This window comes from Oreochromis aureus, linkage group 18, assembly GCF_013358895.1.
Source record: "Oreochromis aureus strain Israel breed Guangdong linkage group 18, ZZ_aureus, whole genome shotgun sequence".
NCBI classification, from domain to species: Eukaryota; Metazoa; Chordata; class Actinopteri; order Cichliformes; family Cichlidae; genus Oreochromis; species Oreochromis aureus.
In genome coordinates this window covers 14,721,704-14,738,574 of record NC_052959.1, presented here as the reverse complement: position 1 = coordinate 14,738,574, position 16,871 = coordinate 14,721,704, and the positions used below count along the sequence as shown (strand labels likewise).

Below are 16,871 nucleotides of genomic sequence, written 5' to 3'. Positions count from 1 at the left end.
TAACCCCAGGAAAGGGGTCCCATGTGGGGGCTGCAGCATCCCCCTTTTTTGCAGTGCCTCTCGACTGTGGGTGGTTGTTGCCAAAGATAAGACACCTATAATGCAAAGTAAATACTGCTGCAGACTACAGCCTCCATCTCCCTAGCACACAGACACTTACCATATCCACAAGGATGTACGCACACTCAAATTCACTAAGGTGCCAACCCCATTTGTAACTAAAGTCAACAAAGAAATGCAAATGTTGGCTGGAATGGATGGATGGTTCAGGCACACTGTTGTCGTGTTGAACTTTCTGTTGTCATAATCTTGCAGAAACAGGGCTGAATTTCTAAGCACGGTTCACACATAAAATGGATGTAAACTTGTTTATGCCACTGGCCACAGAAAATGTGGGATTTATGAAAGCAAACTGAAAATGTGCACACCTCTCAACAGAAGCCCAAGGACAGCAGTGAGCTACCCGTTACACCTGTCTTATCTGATACTCTTGTTTACTCCTGTCTATTGCTGTCTAAAAGCTTTACATTAAATCAGTCCTAAGCGTAACATTATGTACGTGTATACTACTAAGAGTTTTTGCAATGTTTTAGTCTGTAGTTATTGGTGAAGCTGTATTAGATTGTATTATGAAACAATACAACATTAGTGTTGGGTATGAATTTGTATGATTTTCTCCAAGTGTGACATCCTGCCTAGTTGACTCTCTTTCTGTTTATCTGCTTGTGCGTTTGAATGTGTGCATGTGCCTATTAACCATGTCTGTAAATCCTCACTTGGAGCAGTATATAACCAAACCCCCAAGCACTGTCAGTTCCCTGACATGCCCTAGAGAGGCATTCTCACATACTTTAGCTTAAGGTTCATTGACAGTGTGAGGCTGTTGGTATGCAGCACAAAGCATTTAAAAAATAAGTGGAAAATTGTGTTGGAATAAGTGATTTTTTTTGCAAAAGAGTACTGTATTGATGCATCTTGTAGTGATGGCTCTGACTTATTTTGAAACAGTAACATTAAGGTCTACATGGAGCAGCACATTGCAAAGTAATAAAACACGAGAATACAAATATTTCACATTATAACAGCTGTTTAAATTTTTGTTGTTTTCAGGTCACTTTCTAGATTTGCTGAACCGCTCTGAATTGAACCTGCAAGAGACTTTCACTTCAACTTGGGGCTCTCTATACATCAAGAATTCGGATGTTTTCTCCGAGTTATACACAGAATTGAAGAAGTACTACCGAGGAGCCAACATCAACCTGGAAGAAACGCTTAATGAGTTCTGGACCAGGCTCCTGGAGAAGCTCTTTTTCCAGGCAAACGGGCAATATGTCATAGGTACATTTAGTTCATTTGTTGGACGCACATAACAGCTAAAAGCTTATCGCTGGCTCTCTGCTACAGTAAAAAAACAAAAAAAACCCTGATTTTATTTGGCTTGGGATTATTTCATGTTCTGTTAGCCAGATCGGAAACTGGTTTATTACCTGGCACACTGCAGCAGCTAGCAGCTCTAGTTTCTTGAGAATTTGGTTTTAACTGTGATTACCCACATCTTTTGGAAAGTTCATTGAGCCATACCGATGACCTGCTTACTGTCAGACCTGTTGAATCAAGAAATCACTTAAGTACAACCTGTCTGACAAAGTGAAGCAGGCAAAAAGATATCAAAAGCAACACATGTAACACATCAGGTCTAAAGAAACTGCTAAAAGGTCTGATGCATGTGGAAGATTTTTTTGAGTAAAAAATAAAATAAATGATTTATTATTTACTTTTAAATAATTTTAGCTTCAGCCTTCAGGGGTTAACCCAAAACCTTGAGAGGTGGTGAGATTTTCTACTTGAAGATTTAGTTTGATGTGTTTGGTGATTACAGGTGAAGACTACCTGGAGTGTGTGTCTAAGCAGATAGACACACTGCGGCCCTTTGGAGACACACCCCGTCAAATGAAGATGAAAGTCACGCGCACGCTTGTGGCTGCACGTTCATTTGTTCAGGGCCTGGTGACTGCGGGCGAAGCCGTACGCAGAGTATCCCAGGTAAAACTATTTCTTCTCATCTTGCATGATCCTGAGCAGCAGAAAAGCAGCTCAGCTCTGTTTGCCTGCCCTCACCTCTGCAGTTCCAGTCCCAATGCATAATTTAAACAGCAAAATCTAGTTTTGTACATAATAACAGGCGTCTTAAAAAAATGTACCGACAGCTCTGGTGGAGCCCAGGATCCATCCAGAGAAGCTGACCTGTCAGCTGTGTGGAAGAACTCGGGGCATCTTCTCTGTCAGAGGCCTGACTGATATAATGTTAATGAAGTTAAAACCGCTGCCCCGTGTGCGGAAACGTGAACATCACGACAGATTTTCAGAAGCATTTATTATTTCTGTGCGGTGCAGCGCTGTAGGTATTGATGTAAGGAAAAAAAAAAATGCTGCTGGCAACAAACAAACATCAGCAGCTCCACTAATGTTTCTGCAAAATAACAAGTAGCATTCAATCACACCCGAACAACATTACTGTGAGACCCTGAAATTCATCGAGCACGTTTCAGATCTGCCTGAGTTACATTCACTGTATAATGACATAGTTATGTCATTGAAAAAAAAGGGGGTAAAGTGTGTAAATAAACAGAAGAAAAATTAAAAATACTTTTCCACAGGGTTCAGTTTTGATTTTTTTCCCCTCAGATCAGTGTTAGCAGAAGCAAGACACTCTGCGAAGCATGGCCTCGGGCTCAGCTTGCCCCTGCAACTACAGTTAATTCCCTCTCCACGCTGAAAAATGTCTCCCTAGGCTGTGAGGCAGGTTAATTTCCCCCAAGAGAAATGATCCCCTCTTTGTAAAAGGCAAGAGTAAGGTTAAGATGAGAGCGAGACTGAGAAATAATTTCAGGGAGGTGGCCGGTATTGATGCCCCTGTGAAAAATATCTGCTGTCAGACAGTGGGCAAGCAGAGTGGAGAGAGATGAGGTTCAGTGAAAAATGCTTTGAGGAAACAGATGCTGTTAAAAAGTATGAATATTACAGGTACTTCCTTGATAAGTTTGTGCTGTGAATGATCACGAAAGGGTAAAGGGCGAGAACTACTGTCCGACACATCTGGATGCAAAGGAAACAAATATATGTGATGCTCTTCCCTGTCACTTTAATGTATGCGATCAGTTTGTGGGCGGTGTCAGACGTACAAAGACCCGAGTTCTCGAACTAATTTACCACATGCAGAAAAAAAATTTGACCTTTTTGCAAGTAAGCGGGGGAGTAAACATCAGAATACATGTGGGGAATGTTGCAATTGCTATTCATGATCCATCAATGCTATTTTAATGAGCATCCTGTTTTAGACAAACATATTCATATGCACACTGAACCCCAGCGCTGAAAGGTACTAAAAATGTGCGCACACATTTCTCCCTATGTTACTCCGCCTTTTTTAAGGCATGATCCTCGACCACTTTGCCAGTGCTGAAGAGCAGTGAGTGATGAGTTCACTGAACGAGGGTGGCTGGGGGAAAATGAGTAAATAATTAGCGCAGCTTTTAACAAAATTACAGAATGTCATTTCAGCGCTAATGCCAGGGTATTGGAGCTGCTGCGTTCTGAATGAGGTCATGGAGTGCCTTCTGTCCTATTTAGGGAAGAGCACTCTGTAGTGCAAGAATAGTCACGATGGGCACAGTTGGTCAGTCTCGTTTTAAAAGAGAATTTTCGGCGTGTTCCCAAAAACACACAAGGTCAATTCTCTTCTGAGTCAAGGCCTCTCTGATAGGATTCGACTGGACGAGGTGCAGAAATCAGCCAACTGTTCAACTTCACATATATAATTTGTGCGTTTGTCTGTGTCGCTGTCCTCCCAGCACACAGTCACAGTTGTGCTGTACTTATGCAGATTGGAACAGCACTGCGCTTGATAGGAACAAATTAAACAGTGAGAAAAATGTGTGTGTGTGTGTGGGGGGGTATAGGAAGGCTTTGACAAAATCCAGCTTCCTCTCTTATCCTTATCTTACTACTCTCTCATTTTTTTGTGTGTGTGTTGTCTTTTAATTCTGCAGCTCTCCTTGTAAATTGTGAATAGTAGTTTCTGTTTCTGTTTCCCACAACCACACCCTGCTGTGTTCTCTGTCTGTGGCTGTATCCTGTATATAAATTAATCTTAGCTTTCCCCTCCATTCCAATGAAATTCTATTAGCAGTAGATTAATGCATGTGCATTAATGAGACAGCCTCTCCTTTAAAAAAAAATGTGCACTGTAACTTGCAAAGAGGTCAATAACTGAAGATGTTTACTGTATGCTGCTGGAGGAGGTATTAAGGCAGGATAAGACAAAATTCCCTCTGTGTATGTGTGTGCCTCCAATCCTTGTAGTCCTCCACAGAAGTTTGTTTTCATAAGAAAGATGAAATGAATTCCCGATAAGCCTTAGCTGTGGTGGCAGGTGATGAAAGAGTATCCTTAAAGGATGCTGTGAATAGAGTAAAGCAGAGAGAGAGAGAGTGATAATTTTAGAGATGTTTTTATAAGACAGAAAAAAAAAAGGTGTCAGCAGGAAGGTCTGTCTGGCTTTCTGGTTGAGTATTAATTCCTCCCTTGCTTTGCTTTGGGTTGCACCAGTTGTTACGTGTGTCCTTAACTTTTTTTCCAGACTGTTTTATTCCCTCGGGTAAGGGGAGCGTAGGAAGTAGGCCACGCGAATTGCTCACTCTGGAGGCAAGGAGTCGGGATCAGCTTGCTCTGTAACACGAGGGAGGAGAGGCTGTCCATATATCCTTACTAATTACAGAGGAGAGAAACAGAAAGAAAGACAGTGTGTCTTCATGGACATTTGCTGTGGGCAATGTACAAACAGGTATGGGAAGCATGCAGTGAGGGTGAAGCGAGGACGACTTAGAGTATGAAAGAGACATTGAGGATCCGCATGTGCAAAAAATATCAAGGAATATATGTCGAACTTTATCAAACTGAGATGGGTTTTTGCACTCCAGTAGTAATAAGATATGGGTTGTATTACTACTTATAATTTGAAAGCCTTGACTTTCCTAGAGCCAGGTGTGCCAGCCTCAGGAAGTTGTCAACATTAACCTCTAACAAGCAACATAGCAGAATTGCACATTTCAAGTCTCTTGTGCTTTGCCAGTGATTCCCAGCATTAACACTGGGTGGATGATGTAGGAAACACTCGATTAATCGCTTTCCTGGAGTCTTTCATTAACATCTCCCAGTTTTTGTCTTTTTGTTGTTGTTTTTTAAATTCCCCTCAGTTAATCTAATAGCGTTTTAACATCTGTACCTCCATCATCCATTCCTCAGTCCCGAGGTCGAAGGCCAGCCGCGGGGCAGCAGCCTAAGCAGAGAAGCCCAGTCCTCCTCTCCCAGCCACTCCATTCTTCTCATTCACACCAAAAAGCGAGAGATATTTTCTGTCCTCATCCCTGGTTAACAAGAACTCACCCAGGAGGCGCCCAGGGGCACTTGGGAGGATGGAACCACCTCAACTGGCTCCTTTCGATGTGGAGGGAGCGGAGGATCTGAGCCCCTCCCATGTCTCAAATGACTCTGAGAGGCCAGGCCTGGGAACATGTACCTCTCATTTTCAGTTATTCTTTCTGTGTCACTCCTTTTTCGCTTTCACCAAAAAGCAATTTGCTGTCCCCTGGTAACTGAGACCAATTACCAAATTCTATTGATCCCTTTTTACACCCAAGTGTTAACTAATTTAGAGTGCTTGAATGTTTTTTTTAAAAAGTGGTTTAAGATTTTATGTAGAGTTGATAAAGTGTCAAAATAAAGTTTTGCAGGTCAAATCTTTGATTAAATTTCAATGATCTTTCTTGATATTATCATTAAAGTAGCTACAGACTACGTATAGTACTAAAATACACACCCATAAAGTTGCTCAGAAGCTGTTTTTAGGAAACAATGCTATGGACTTCAGAAATCAGTGCTAGCGTGAATAAGAACAGTTTCATTTCCCCTGATATCAACAAGCATCTGTAGAAAAATATCTATGAATTATTTTTACACCTGAACCCTATTGTTGTCCTATTTTCACTGTATATTTGTTAAAAGCCGGTTTTAACTATGACTTTGCTGTTGGAAGTGCAGTTTCCCGGAAAAGCATTAGGCTGGCCCAGATGTCAGCTTAGAGAAGCTTTGTATGCGAAGCTGGACTCGTTCCGTCGCTCTCTTTCTCTATTTCTCTCTCTCTTTCGCGCTTTCTCACACACAGACACACACCCAACACTTCCTTAGGTTTTGTATGCATAGCTGTACTCTCTTGTGAACAGAGCTTACTGGTATTAACCCAGTTTCACTTTTCACGCACGAAGGCCTTTTCCTGGGGGAACAGCCTTGTGGGATAGAGGGAAGAGTGCAAGAGACAGGAAGGATAGAGTGAGGGACTGAAAATACTTGTATGAATGTCAGGGCCTTTTCATCGCATTCGAAACAAAAAGCAAATTCTTGCTAAGCAGTTTCCAAGGAAACTGTGATGAAAGAGATCCTGGTGCAAACTAAAAAAAAAGGTCACCATGGGAGGTGACCTCCTACTGTTGCCACTGTCATTGTGTAGCTAAAAAAATGTACATTTTCACATCTTATTAAAACAGATCATTTTTCTTCAAATCCATATTCACATCTTCTGTACAAAAGCAGTTTAACAGTTTAAATAGTCAAACGTGCAAAGTTTTGTCTCTCATGTATGCTTAACCAAACAGTATTTGACTTGATTTTTTTTTTATCAAAGTGGTGCATGTTTATTTATATCTCTGTCTTACCCAGGTGCCAATGAGCCAGGAGTGCATGCGAGCCATAATGAAGATGACTTACTGTCCCCACTGCCGTGGGATGCCGTCTGCTAGACCTTGTCTGAACTACTGCACCAACGTCATGAAGGGCTGTCTGGCCAACCAGGCTGACCTCGACACAGAGTGGAGGCACCTAGCAGGTGGGGCGCACACACACTCCCTCATATGAATCCAGTTTAACCATAAGCCCAGCTCAAACGTTCAACCCACACCTGATTCTAATAAAGCGGAGTCACTCTATCAACGCACTGAGGCCCTACATATGAAACACTTCGCACTTTCTTCACACTAACTGTATCTCCTGGTTCTTTAGATACGATGATCCAGGTGGCTGACCGTTTAGATGACCCTGCTGGTGTGGAAAGTGTGATCCTCTCCCTTCCCAGTTACATATCAGAAGCTATGAATACCATGATGGAGAATATAGCCAGCATCAACAGCAAGGTCAGAACACACACTGGTACAAGCATACAGGTCGAAAAACCATGTGATCAGCATTTACTGTGAACCTCAAAAGACATCAAACGATACTGTGAGCTGAGCCACAGTCTTAAAACCATCATCGTTGAAATTTCATGAAATCATATTATATGATTAGCACTGACAACTGAAATGAAGACTTAAGCTAACTTTCAGGTGGTCCTACTTATTTCTAGTTTCTGCTAACAATGTAATTACTAATTTGGAAAACCTTTGGAAACATAGATGTGAATTGAAGCATTGTTTGCTTTTTTTATATGTGTGAAAGTCAGTGAAGAAACACTGGTAGCTGACGTTTGGCATTTTAAAGATCCTTAGCACTTGGTAATGCCGTAAAAATAGTAGTTAGCAATCATAAGAATCTGAAATCTCTTAAAAAACACAAACTAATAGAAATCGGTTCACTCCAAAAGAACATTTGGACTTGAGTTCACATGCTGGGTCACTATGTGACTTGCTTTGTATATGCAGTTAACACATTTCCTCCCACTACATTAACGCTGTTATCATGCTCCACATACTTGATTTCAAATGAAGGGATGTGAGTCATGACAGAGCCTTGAGGCCAAGCAATTACTTAACTTTTTAATGGTGCTTGGGTAACAGTTTTATATGAGCCTTAAAAACAACTGGCAGCGCTGAAAAACTGACTGATTAGTTTGGTAAAGGTGGGAAACGGCGTGGATGTTGAGAGGAAAGACAAAGCTTCCTCTGTGCTGGTTAGCTGTTTAAGAGGCTGGCTCGCTTGAGGTTAGCAGTGGACTGGCGGTCTGCCTCTGACCTGGTCCTGTATGTAATCACACACAGCTTCAGCCTCTGATCTTCATGTAATGTGGCGCGCAGAGTTATAGTGTTGGATAGTTTATCTCCTATCATACATAATCGACTGATGTCAAAAGCCATATTGTTGTGTTACAAGCTTTCCTGACGAATTATGCCAAATGCAGATATTACACTGCGTAGGCTATATGGAAATGTATGGCACTGCTCTGTAACTGAGTCAAAGCCAAACTCTTAAGCTGCTTACTCAAACCCCAAAACAAGGAGTTTATCAATTAATTTTTGATGTTGTGTGAGTCATAATAAAATTAATAGCAGCTCAAGATAGGATTTTCTTTTTAATAGTTACAGTATGTGTGAAGGTTCAAAGTCTTGAGGCTCCTCTAAGCAGGCCAGACTGGATGACAGATTGACTGCAGTTTTTACTGTATTCCCTGAGCAGCATTTATAAAATCCAAAGCCCCTAGGGACGAGTAATAGTTTCCGAGTTGTGAATCATTCTGCTAAAGTGATGCTGTCATTGACTCACGAGGTTATGCACATAAACAAAACAACTTATTATTCTTGGTTTATTTTTTTATTTTTTTCTAATATTAGGTGTAGTAAATGCATTCTGTATCATGTTAGATTTTTAACCCCCCCCCCCAAATAAATAGAAACCCTCTTTTTGTTAGGACTGTTTCAGCCATTTATTAACGGCTCCTGTGCCATTTATCTTCTCATTCAACATTTCGATTTGCCTTTTCCTCCCCAGCTTTTCCAGACATGTGGCAAACCCAAAGAAGCAGGAACCAGCAGCACAGATGATGAAATCATGAAGCGAGGGAAGGCCACAGTGGAGGACAGGTTGGAAGCCAGCTCTAACAAAATCCAAACATTGGTTAGTATGTACCCAACTGAATTGGCACCTTGTTATTGCTCTCTGATGGCCTGTCCCATTCATAGTGATGTTTTATAAAGGAAGAGTCATTGCTCATCACGGCCAATTGAACCACTTTTGCTCTTCAATTTCACCTGCGCACAGATAACTATGAAGTGATTAGACGGGAATGAATGCTTGGATGGATAAATGCGTCAGATGACTGAACACTGCAGTTGGTTATTGAGGGACCCAGAGTGTTTCTTATTGTTGGTGTGTGTCATCATACTGTGACTTTGGGGGGGAAAAGTATAAATGCTCATGAATGTGCTCTCAACAACTTTGCCTCAGGTGTCTGATGTAAGAATAATACTGGGGGACAATAGGCCATACTGGACTTCTCTCCCAAATCTCATCTGCAGTGACAGAGTGGCCACTGGATTAGGGTCCGAAGACAAGTGTTGGAATGGCAACAACCGTGCCAGGTAGGGAATATGAATTCATGAAGAAATTATTATGTTAACACAGAATTCCAGTGCTTTAAAAAGTATTCCTTACTCCTTCCTGATTTCTTGTTGGTTTTTTTGCATATTTTGCATATTTTACATGTACATGTTTCAAATCATCAAACAAATTTTAATACTCAATACAATTAAAAATCAAAAAATACTATCCAAAACTCCAATTTCATTAACCACTGTCAGACCTGCTGAATCAAGAAATTACTTATACAGAATCTGTTTGACAAAGTGAAGCAGGCTTAAATGTCTAAAAAATGATTCATCCAGGAGGTCACAGAAGAACAGCATCTAAAGACCTGCAGGCCTCACTTGCCTCAGTTAAGGTCAGAGTTCATGATTCAGCAATAAATAAAAGAGACTGGGCGGAAATGGCAGCCATGGGAGATTTCCAAGGAGAAAACCACTGTTAACCAAAAAGAACAGAAATTCTTGTCTCACATTTACCAAAAAAGATCTTGATTTGCTGCTTCAGGACCTGGATGACGTGCCATAACTGATGGAACCGTGAATTCTGCTCTCTACCAAAAAGTCCTGATGGAAAGTCAGTTCATACCCTGAAGCTCAAACAGACTTTCAGCAGGAGAGTGATTGGAAACACACCAACCCTACTTTTAATTAAAAAAAAAAAAAATTTTGGCTTAGTGAATGTCTGGACTTAAATCTGATTATGACGCTTTGGCATGACCTTAAACAGACCATTCATTCTCAAAAACCCTCCAATGTGGCTCAATTGAGATCATTTTGCAAAGGAGAGTGGGCCAAAATTTCCCCAAAGCCTCTTTCCCTTTTTTAAACAAAATCATCAGTTAAAAAATGCATTTTTATTTTCTTGGGTTATCTCTGTCTAATATTAAAAATTGTTTGATAATCTGAAACATGTAAGTGTGACAAAGATCCAAAAAGACTAAGAAATCAGGGAGGGGGTGAATACTTTTTCATAGTGCTATATGCTCAGTGGTCCTGTTGCATTAGCTTAAAGTATGGCTTTCTTCTTGTTTTGAAACATTTTGTCACAAGAGCTAATTACATTACACTCATCTTGAGTCTTCTAAGCTAATGATGACATCTAAAGCGACTCTCCAGAATCCTGGAAAATCCAGAAAATGAATTGCTTGATTGTGCACACTTCCACCTGGTGCTGAGCACGTTGGCTGTTAACTGTTCACAGGTACCTTCCTGAGTTAATGAATGACGGCTTAGCCAGTCAGATCAACAACCCTGAAGTGGAAATTGACATCACCAAACCAGACATGACAATACGCCAACAAATAATGCAGCTGAAGATCATGACTCACCGCCTGAAGAATGCTCTAAATGGCCAGGATGTGGAATTTCAAGACACCAGTGAGTAATTTTTATTATCTCAGCCCACAGGTTTCTGAAGACACCTCAAATCAGATGACCTACCCATGATTACATTATTGTAACTTCTCTCAAATTAAATTAAAAAAAATAAAGAAATAGACACACCTCACCTGCAACTCACCCTGTCTGTTCTGTTTTCTACTGCTACTATGCTTCCTGTGTAGATTTTTTAACTCTTTTATGCTACTCACTCGGTTTAGACTGAAAATACCCATGATTGCATAAAATATCCTGTTACAACTTACATTTCCTGTTCACTGAAAGCAGAGCTGAAATGAGCTGCAGGTGTCTAGTTTCCCCTACAACAACTACACTATGCTGAAAGCTTTTTTTAGGGCATTTTTGTCCATTGACGATTAATCAAAAACATGTTTTCCAACTAAATGCCTTTTTTGAATATCTGGTTTCATTTTTCATTCCACGTAATGTAAGTAACTCATGATAATGTTGAATCATAGCCGTATTCTCTTTGCACTTTCTGTGCACTGTATGGTTAACAGGGTCAGTGACAGCTTTATTCCTGTTGGAAGAGTGAGCTCATGTCCTCACCCCGTGTCTATAGGTGATGACGCCAGCGGCTCAGGAAGTGGGTGCGCGGATGAGACGTGTTCCCGGGGTCCACGCCTTGTTCTCCCCATCACTGACCGACCCGTGGCCATTCCCTACCCTGCAGAAAACGAGAGGGTGAAAGCCTCAGCCATGCAGAACCTTCCCTCCATCAGCATTTACCTGCTTACACTGCTCATTTTGCTGCTCCGGCGATAATTGACGAGGTGGAATCTGCCAACCAGGACTGAGTCTGGGGCACCGGGGGTTGGGGAGAGTTTAAAAGGGGAGGGAGGAGAAGTTGGGGGTTAGTTAGCTTGCCAAAACTAAAGAAATCTAAAGAAACAACAACAATAAATTACATGGATGGACTTCCTTTTGGTGTTGGATTGGAGCAAAATGGAAATATGAGTACTCATAAACGTTTTTGGGTTTTTTTTGTTCTGCTCTCATCTTTTATTCTTCCTATATTATGACACCTTTAGAGCTGGTCTTTTTTTTTTTTTGCATCTTCTAATGTTTTGGTGTTTGGTTTTCTCTGAGGTTATATCTGCTCCTAAAGCGTGTGCGAGACTATATTGCTAACAGTATGTTGGTGTTGACACCACAGGGAGAGGGAGAGTCGAGCTTTTTGCAGTGGCATCCAGATACTACATGTCTGTATTCCACTTGTGACGGCGGGAATTGTTTATTTATGATTATATTTGTCCCAAAATGATTTAATCACATTTAGATATTTATAGAAAAACGAAAAAAATATCTGCTGACTTTAAAAGGAGAATTATCTGGACAGCATGACCCATCAAACCTCTTAATGCATTAAGCCTCACAGTATCATTACTTGTATGCACTCGCTCACACAGTGAGGATGAGAGCACTTAGCGTCAGCACTTTTGCCATTTCATCATGTAATCTGTAATAATAGCCATGATCACAGTCACACTGGCACGATCGCCCGGTGTAGGAGTAACACGGCCTGTCCTCTACTCCATCCATCCACTTATTCCTACACCCCCCACCCCACCCTCCTCCCCCGGCCCCACCGAGATTGTCTCCCTCCCTCCCTCTCTCCAGAACCTGCTGGCAGTGTAGCATCAACTCAACATTCTGGTCTAAGCAAAGCACGTGCTCGGCTGGGACAGGTCTCAGATGGAAGCAGCTTTTCGCCATGGAGCGTGCTACGTGGAAAGGAGGTGTCGTGTTAAGCTCACCCCTGTGACAGAGGATTGAATGAAATGATCTTGGAATCTTGTAGCACAGCAGAAATGCTCACAGAAGCAGAGGCTCCGCTGTCCTGCTGCACTTCTTTTAGTATTCCTTTTACATTCACAGGAGAGCAAAAATGTAATATGCATAAAATTTTGTGGGTTCCCCGCAAAGGCCCAGTGTTCCTGTGATTAGCATCATAATTTCAGTATCATAGATTTTTTTTTTTTCATGAATGGTTGCTGCAGCGATCCATATAACAGTAAAAGCCACACCATGCACGTCTTTGAAAAGTACCGCTATATTTTTGATTGCTTCTTTGCCGTTTTGTAGAGGGGGAAATAGAAAAAAATAAAAAAATTTAAAAAGCACGCTTTTAGTTCCAAAAATTTGACAAAAGCAAGATCGTTGTGTGCTCTTACCGCTTATTTTTTCATCATCTGTCAGTATCCATGTCCGCCTTTCATTATCTGAAACATTTCTATATCAGTGCCTATTTTTTGCCAACCCTAACCTCCTCTGCCCTTTTCCCCACTCATCAGTTATAATGACCTTTAAAGCGTTCCTCGTGCTTCTGCGTTGTAGCAAGGCAATATGACAATGACACAGTGCTTCATTATGTGTCAACCTTACTGGGAATGTTATGGGAACACAGTTTAAGGCTTTTTTCCCCCCTGATTTGATGCTTGCTAGGGAGAAAACATGTACCACAATTTAGTTCAAAGAAATGCCAGCGCTCTCATTCAGGAGTGGTGCGTGCAGGATGATGGGACGATGCCCTCATATGTGTTTCGTTTGCGTGTGAATGTGTGTACTTGTCTTTGATTGAAAGCGCAGAAGAGGGATGGACGATAGCGCCTCTTTGAATCGACAGTAGTTCGGATGACACAGAAATGAGATTAACTAAAATGTACTCCACTAACACGGTGTGACAGAGTGCTATTAAACTGACAGTAACAGGAGCTTAATACAACTCGTTTTTCAGAAATTGCATTTTCAAAACTTTCACTGTAATAAATGATCATATGTATTGATGGAATCTCATTTCATGGAACAGCGAGACAGGATGCAGAGGAGTCAGGTGGACATGATTTTTAAAGTACGTCATTACTTCACTTGTGCACTGGGACAATCCTCTATATAATTCATGTTGTGAAAAATCATTTTCAGTACATGCACTCCCTGCTGATAATGCTCCAAATGCTTTAGGATAGCGTGGGGTGCTGTCAGAGTTTTAGAAGTACATCTGATATATACTTGGTTAGTTACTGCTCTGAAAAGGGGTTGTTGTTGTTGTTGCCCCATGTGTGACATGACAGGTTATTTTAATGGTAACTTCTTTTTTGATATGCTTTATTAATGAATGATTTGTTGCTGTGTGAATATGTGTGTGCGTGTGTGTCCGTCTGTCTTTCTGTTAGTCCCTGGTTAAGAAATCTGCCTGTGACTGCCTTTGATACTTTGAGATCAGTTTTAAGATTTAAGCAGAGAGATGCTATGATGCAAGATGTTGGTGGTGAGGAGAAAAACAACAACTTCAAAAGTACCGTTTAGCAAGCACGCCACATAGGTCCTCTTTTTGAGACTCTCTAGAAAAGATCTGAATATGAATGTGAAGGTGCGCATGCAGCCCTGTAATAATAAAAGGAAGTACTTCAACTGTGATGGTGACATTCCAGTTCAAAGATTATTTACAACTTTAGGCTCACATCTCCAGTTTCAATGACAGCCTCACAATGTCATTAGCTGAAATTTGCACAACCCCTCCCCATGCCCACTCCTTCTTGACCTTTTGATCTCATTAATTTGTTGTTCAAAGCCCCACGCCCCCCTCCCCTTTTATAAAACCTGCACTTTTATGAGGCCAATAAATGGCATTGTCTGCACAAAGACATCACAAGATGGTTGATCAATATGTGAGTCGACACCTTCCAGAAACAACTATCGATTGGGGGGGTGTGTGTATGTAGATATGGCCCGGCAAGATGTCTCCTGTCTGAGTATGGTGAAACAGTGTAAACATAATGCCCCGAGTGTGAGAGGAAGGAGAACAGATTGTCAAGGGCACTGATCTCAAATCGGTGTGTATGCCTCAATCCTGCCTTCGTTCATCACTGTAGGTGGCAATAATGCAAAGCTGATTATCCAGCCGTTAAAAAAAAACAAGAAAAACGAAACAGATTTACTCCACACTGAGCTGAGATTCGGAGGCACATCTGAAGGGTGCCAGTTTATGAGGACAAAAATACTTTGATTTTTCCTGTTTTGATTTACTTTGGTTTCATTGTTATCGACAGAGAGTTTGTTCTTGTGGTGAAGATAGAAGCCAGAAAGAGGTTGAAAAATATCTAAAATGTCTCATTTGCTGTTGTACCTGAAATCTTGTGTCAATTATATACATTGTAAGATTTTCAACAGTCTTGTGTCCTGTTTTTCTTTCATGGTTGGTGTGTTTGAGTGCATGTTTTTGTAGGAAACAATGATTTTACACTCTTGTATAGTAGTCTAGATCTTTAAGCTTAAAGTTATATCTGCAAACCAGCTGCATAAGCAACAATCACAGTCATCACTCAGCTTGAGCTAGGAAAAAAGTGCCCGATCCCCCAGTTGATCGAACCATCTACCTAAGTTGTCTTGTCAGAGTGCAGCGGGGCACACTGACACTTGAAAAGAGCCAATGGGCTCTGGTGATGATGTCAGAGGTGACAGCTGCTGTCTAGTGTTGCCACACAGGAAGAACTGTTCAGAGCACACTGAGTGCTTTGTCCTGTTTCTGTGTGTAGACGATAAACGACCAGCTCCCTCAGGATGATTTTAACACGTACTTGAGGGTTATCCTATGAGAGACTGTAAAGCTACCCTTTTTACATACACCAAAGTGCTTATAATAATATACGTACAGAAGGTAACAGCTTAGTGCAGTCGTGCAGTGTCTCCATGTCTTAAGCTCATTAAGTTACAAATTATATGTGTGAAACTGGAGAAACAGAAGAACTTGCCATCAGGTAGGAGCTGCAATATTTAAGTATATCTAAAGTGCTATCCAGTGTACACTCCCAAGTATGTTGGGATCGTTTCACAAAAAGTATTAGTACTCTTTGCGGTTTCTTTTCAGTAGACAGAAACATTTACACTGTGATTCAAACACAATCAGTATCTGACAATCATTCACTCTACTTACAGCGCACAAAAATGCCCAACTATACTTGCACTGTTCTCACTCTTCTGGCTTTCCGCTTGCCCTTCCCTGTACTTTTATGATTGTGTGCATCACCTTACATGCTCTCGATATTTTAAATATCAGCTTAACGGGACAAGTCTACTCAACTCAATACACGTACCTTTGCCTTCATGAAGCCACAGATGTATGGGTTCATGTGAGAACAGCTCGAGTGTTTATATTGTCCTCAAAAACAAAGTACACCCTAACTGCTAAGTACACTAACAGAATAAGTATCAGCCAGATGCTGCTAAACAAATGCACTTGTTTCATTGATCATCGGCGAGTGTGAGCACCTCTATAAAAGCTGAAGTCTTGGCAGTTTGCTGGTCTGGAGCATTCAGATGTGTGTTAACACAATTTCAAGCAGGAAAGAAGTAATTGTTGCTGCCCATCGATCTGGGAAGGGTTATAAGGTCATTTCCAAACAATTTAAAATCCATCATTCAACAGTGGGAACGAGTGTTTACAAGGGGAAAACATTCAAGACAGTTGCCAGTCTTCCCAGGAGTGGACGTCAGCAAATTCACCCCAAGGTCAGTCCGTGTAATGCTCAGAGAAACTGCAAAAAACCCAAGAACTACATCTGAGGGTCTACAGGCATCAGTTAGCATGTTAAATGTTAATGTTAAAGTTCATGACAGTACAATTAGAAAAAGACTAAATAAGTGCGGCTTGTTTGGAAGGGTTTCCAGGAGAAAGCCTCTACTATTTAAAAAAGAGCATGGCAACACAACTTAGCTTTGCAAAGCTACATCTGAACAAACTACAAAACTTGTGGAAAAATGTCCTTTGGACAGGCAAGACCAAACTGATTCTCCATAATGCCCAGCGACAAGTTTGGAGAAAACCAAACACAGCACAAACTATCAGCACAAACACCTCATACCAGCTGTCAAGAATAGTGGTGGAGGGGTGATGATTTGGGCTTGTTTTGCAGCCACAAGACCTGGGCCACCTTGCAGGCGTTGAGTCGACAATGAATTCCTCTGTATACCAAAGTGTTCTACAGTCAAATGTGAAGCCAACTAAATTCCTGCACAATAATGTGATAGGTAGAAGTCATGAAATAATTACTAAAATGAAATTAAATA

The 16,871-nt window shown here is 41.2% G+C and overlaps 1 protein-coding gene across 2 annotated transcripts in view; it reads left to right on the top strand.

The window, feature by feature from the left end:
- Positions 1 to 14,974, top strand: part of gpc1b (glypican 1b) — a 60,358-nt gene extending 45,384 nt beyond the window's left edge. Inside the window, exons 5-12 of one of the 2 annotated variants that reach the window (XM_031755908.2) lie at positions 1,111 to 1,338; positions 1,880 to 2,043; positions 6,775 to 6,940; positions 7,114 to 7,244; positions 8,815 to 8,940; positions 9,271 to 9,404; positions 10,609 to 10,784; positions 11,368 to 14,974. In XM_031755908.2, the coding sequence (XP_031611768.2) occupies positions 1,111 to 1,338; positions 1,880 to 2,043; positions 6,775 to 6,940; positions 7,114 to 7,244; positions 8,815 to 8,940; positions 9,271 to 9,404; positions 10,609 to 10,784; positions 11,368 to 11,570 (1,328 nt within the window). In that variant the 3' untranslated portion in view covers positions 11,571 to 14,974. The remainder of the gene's footprint in view (positions 1 to 1,110; positions 1,339 to 1,879; positions 2,044 to 6,774; positions 6,941 to 7,113; positions 7,245 to 8,814; positions 8,941 to 9,270; positions 9,405 to 10,608; positions 10,785 to 11,367) is intronic. The other variant, XM_039602493.1, reaches the window with a different exon arrangement.
- The last annotated feature ends 1,897 nt before the right edge of the window (positions 14,975 to 16,871 follow it).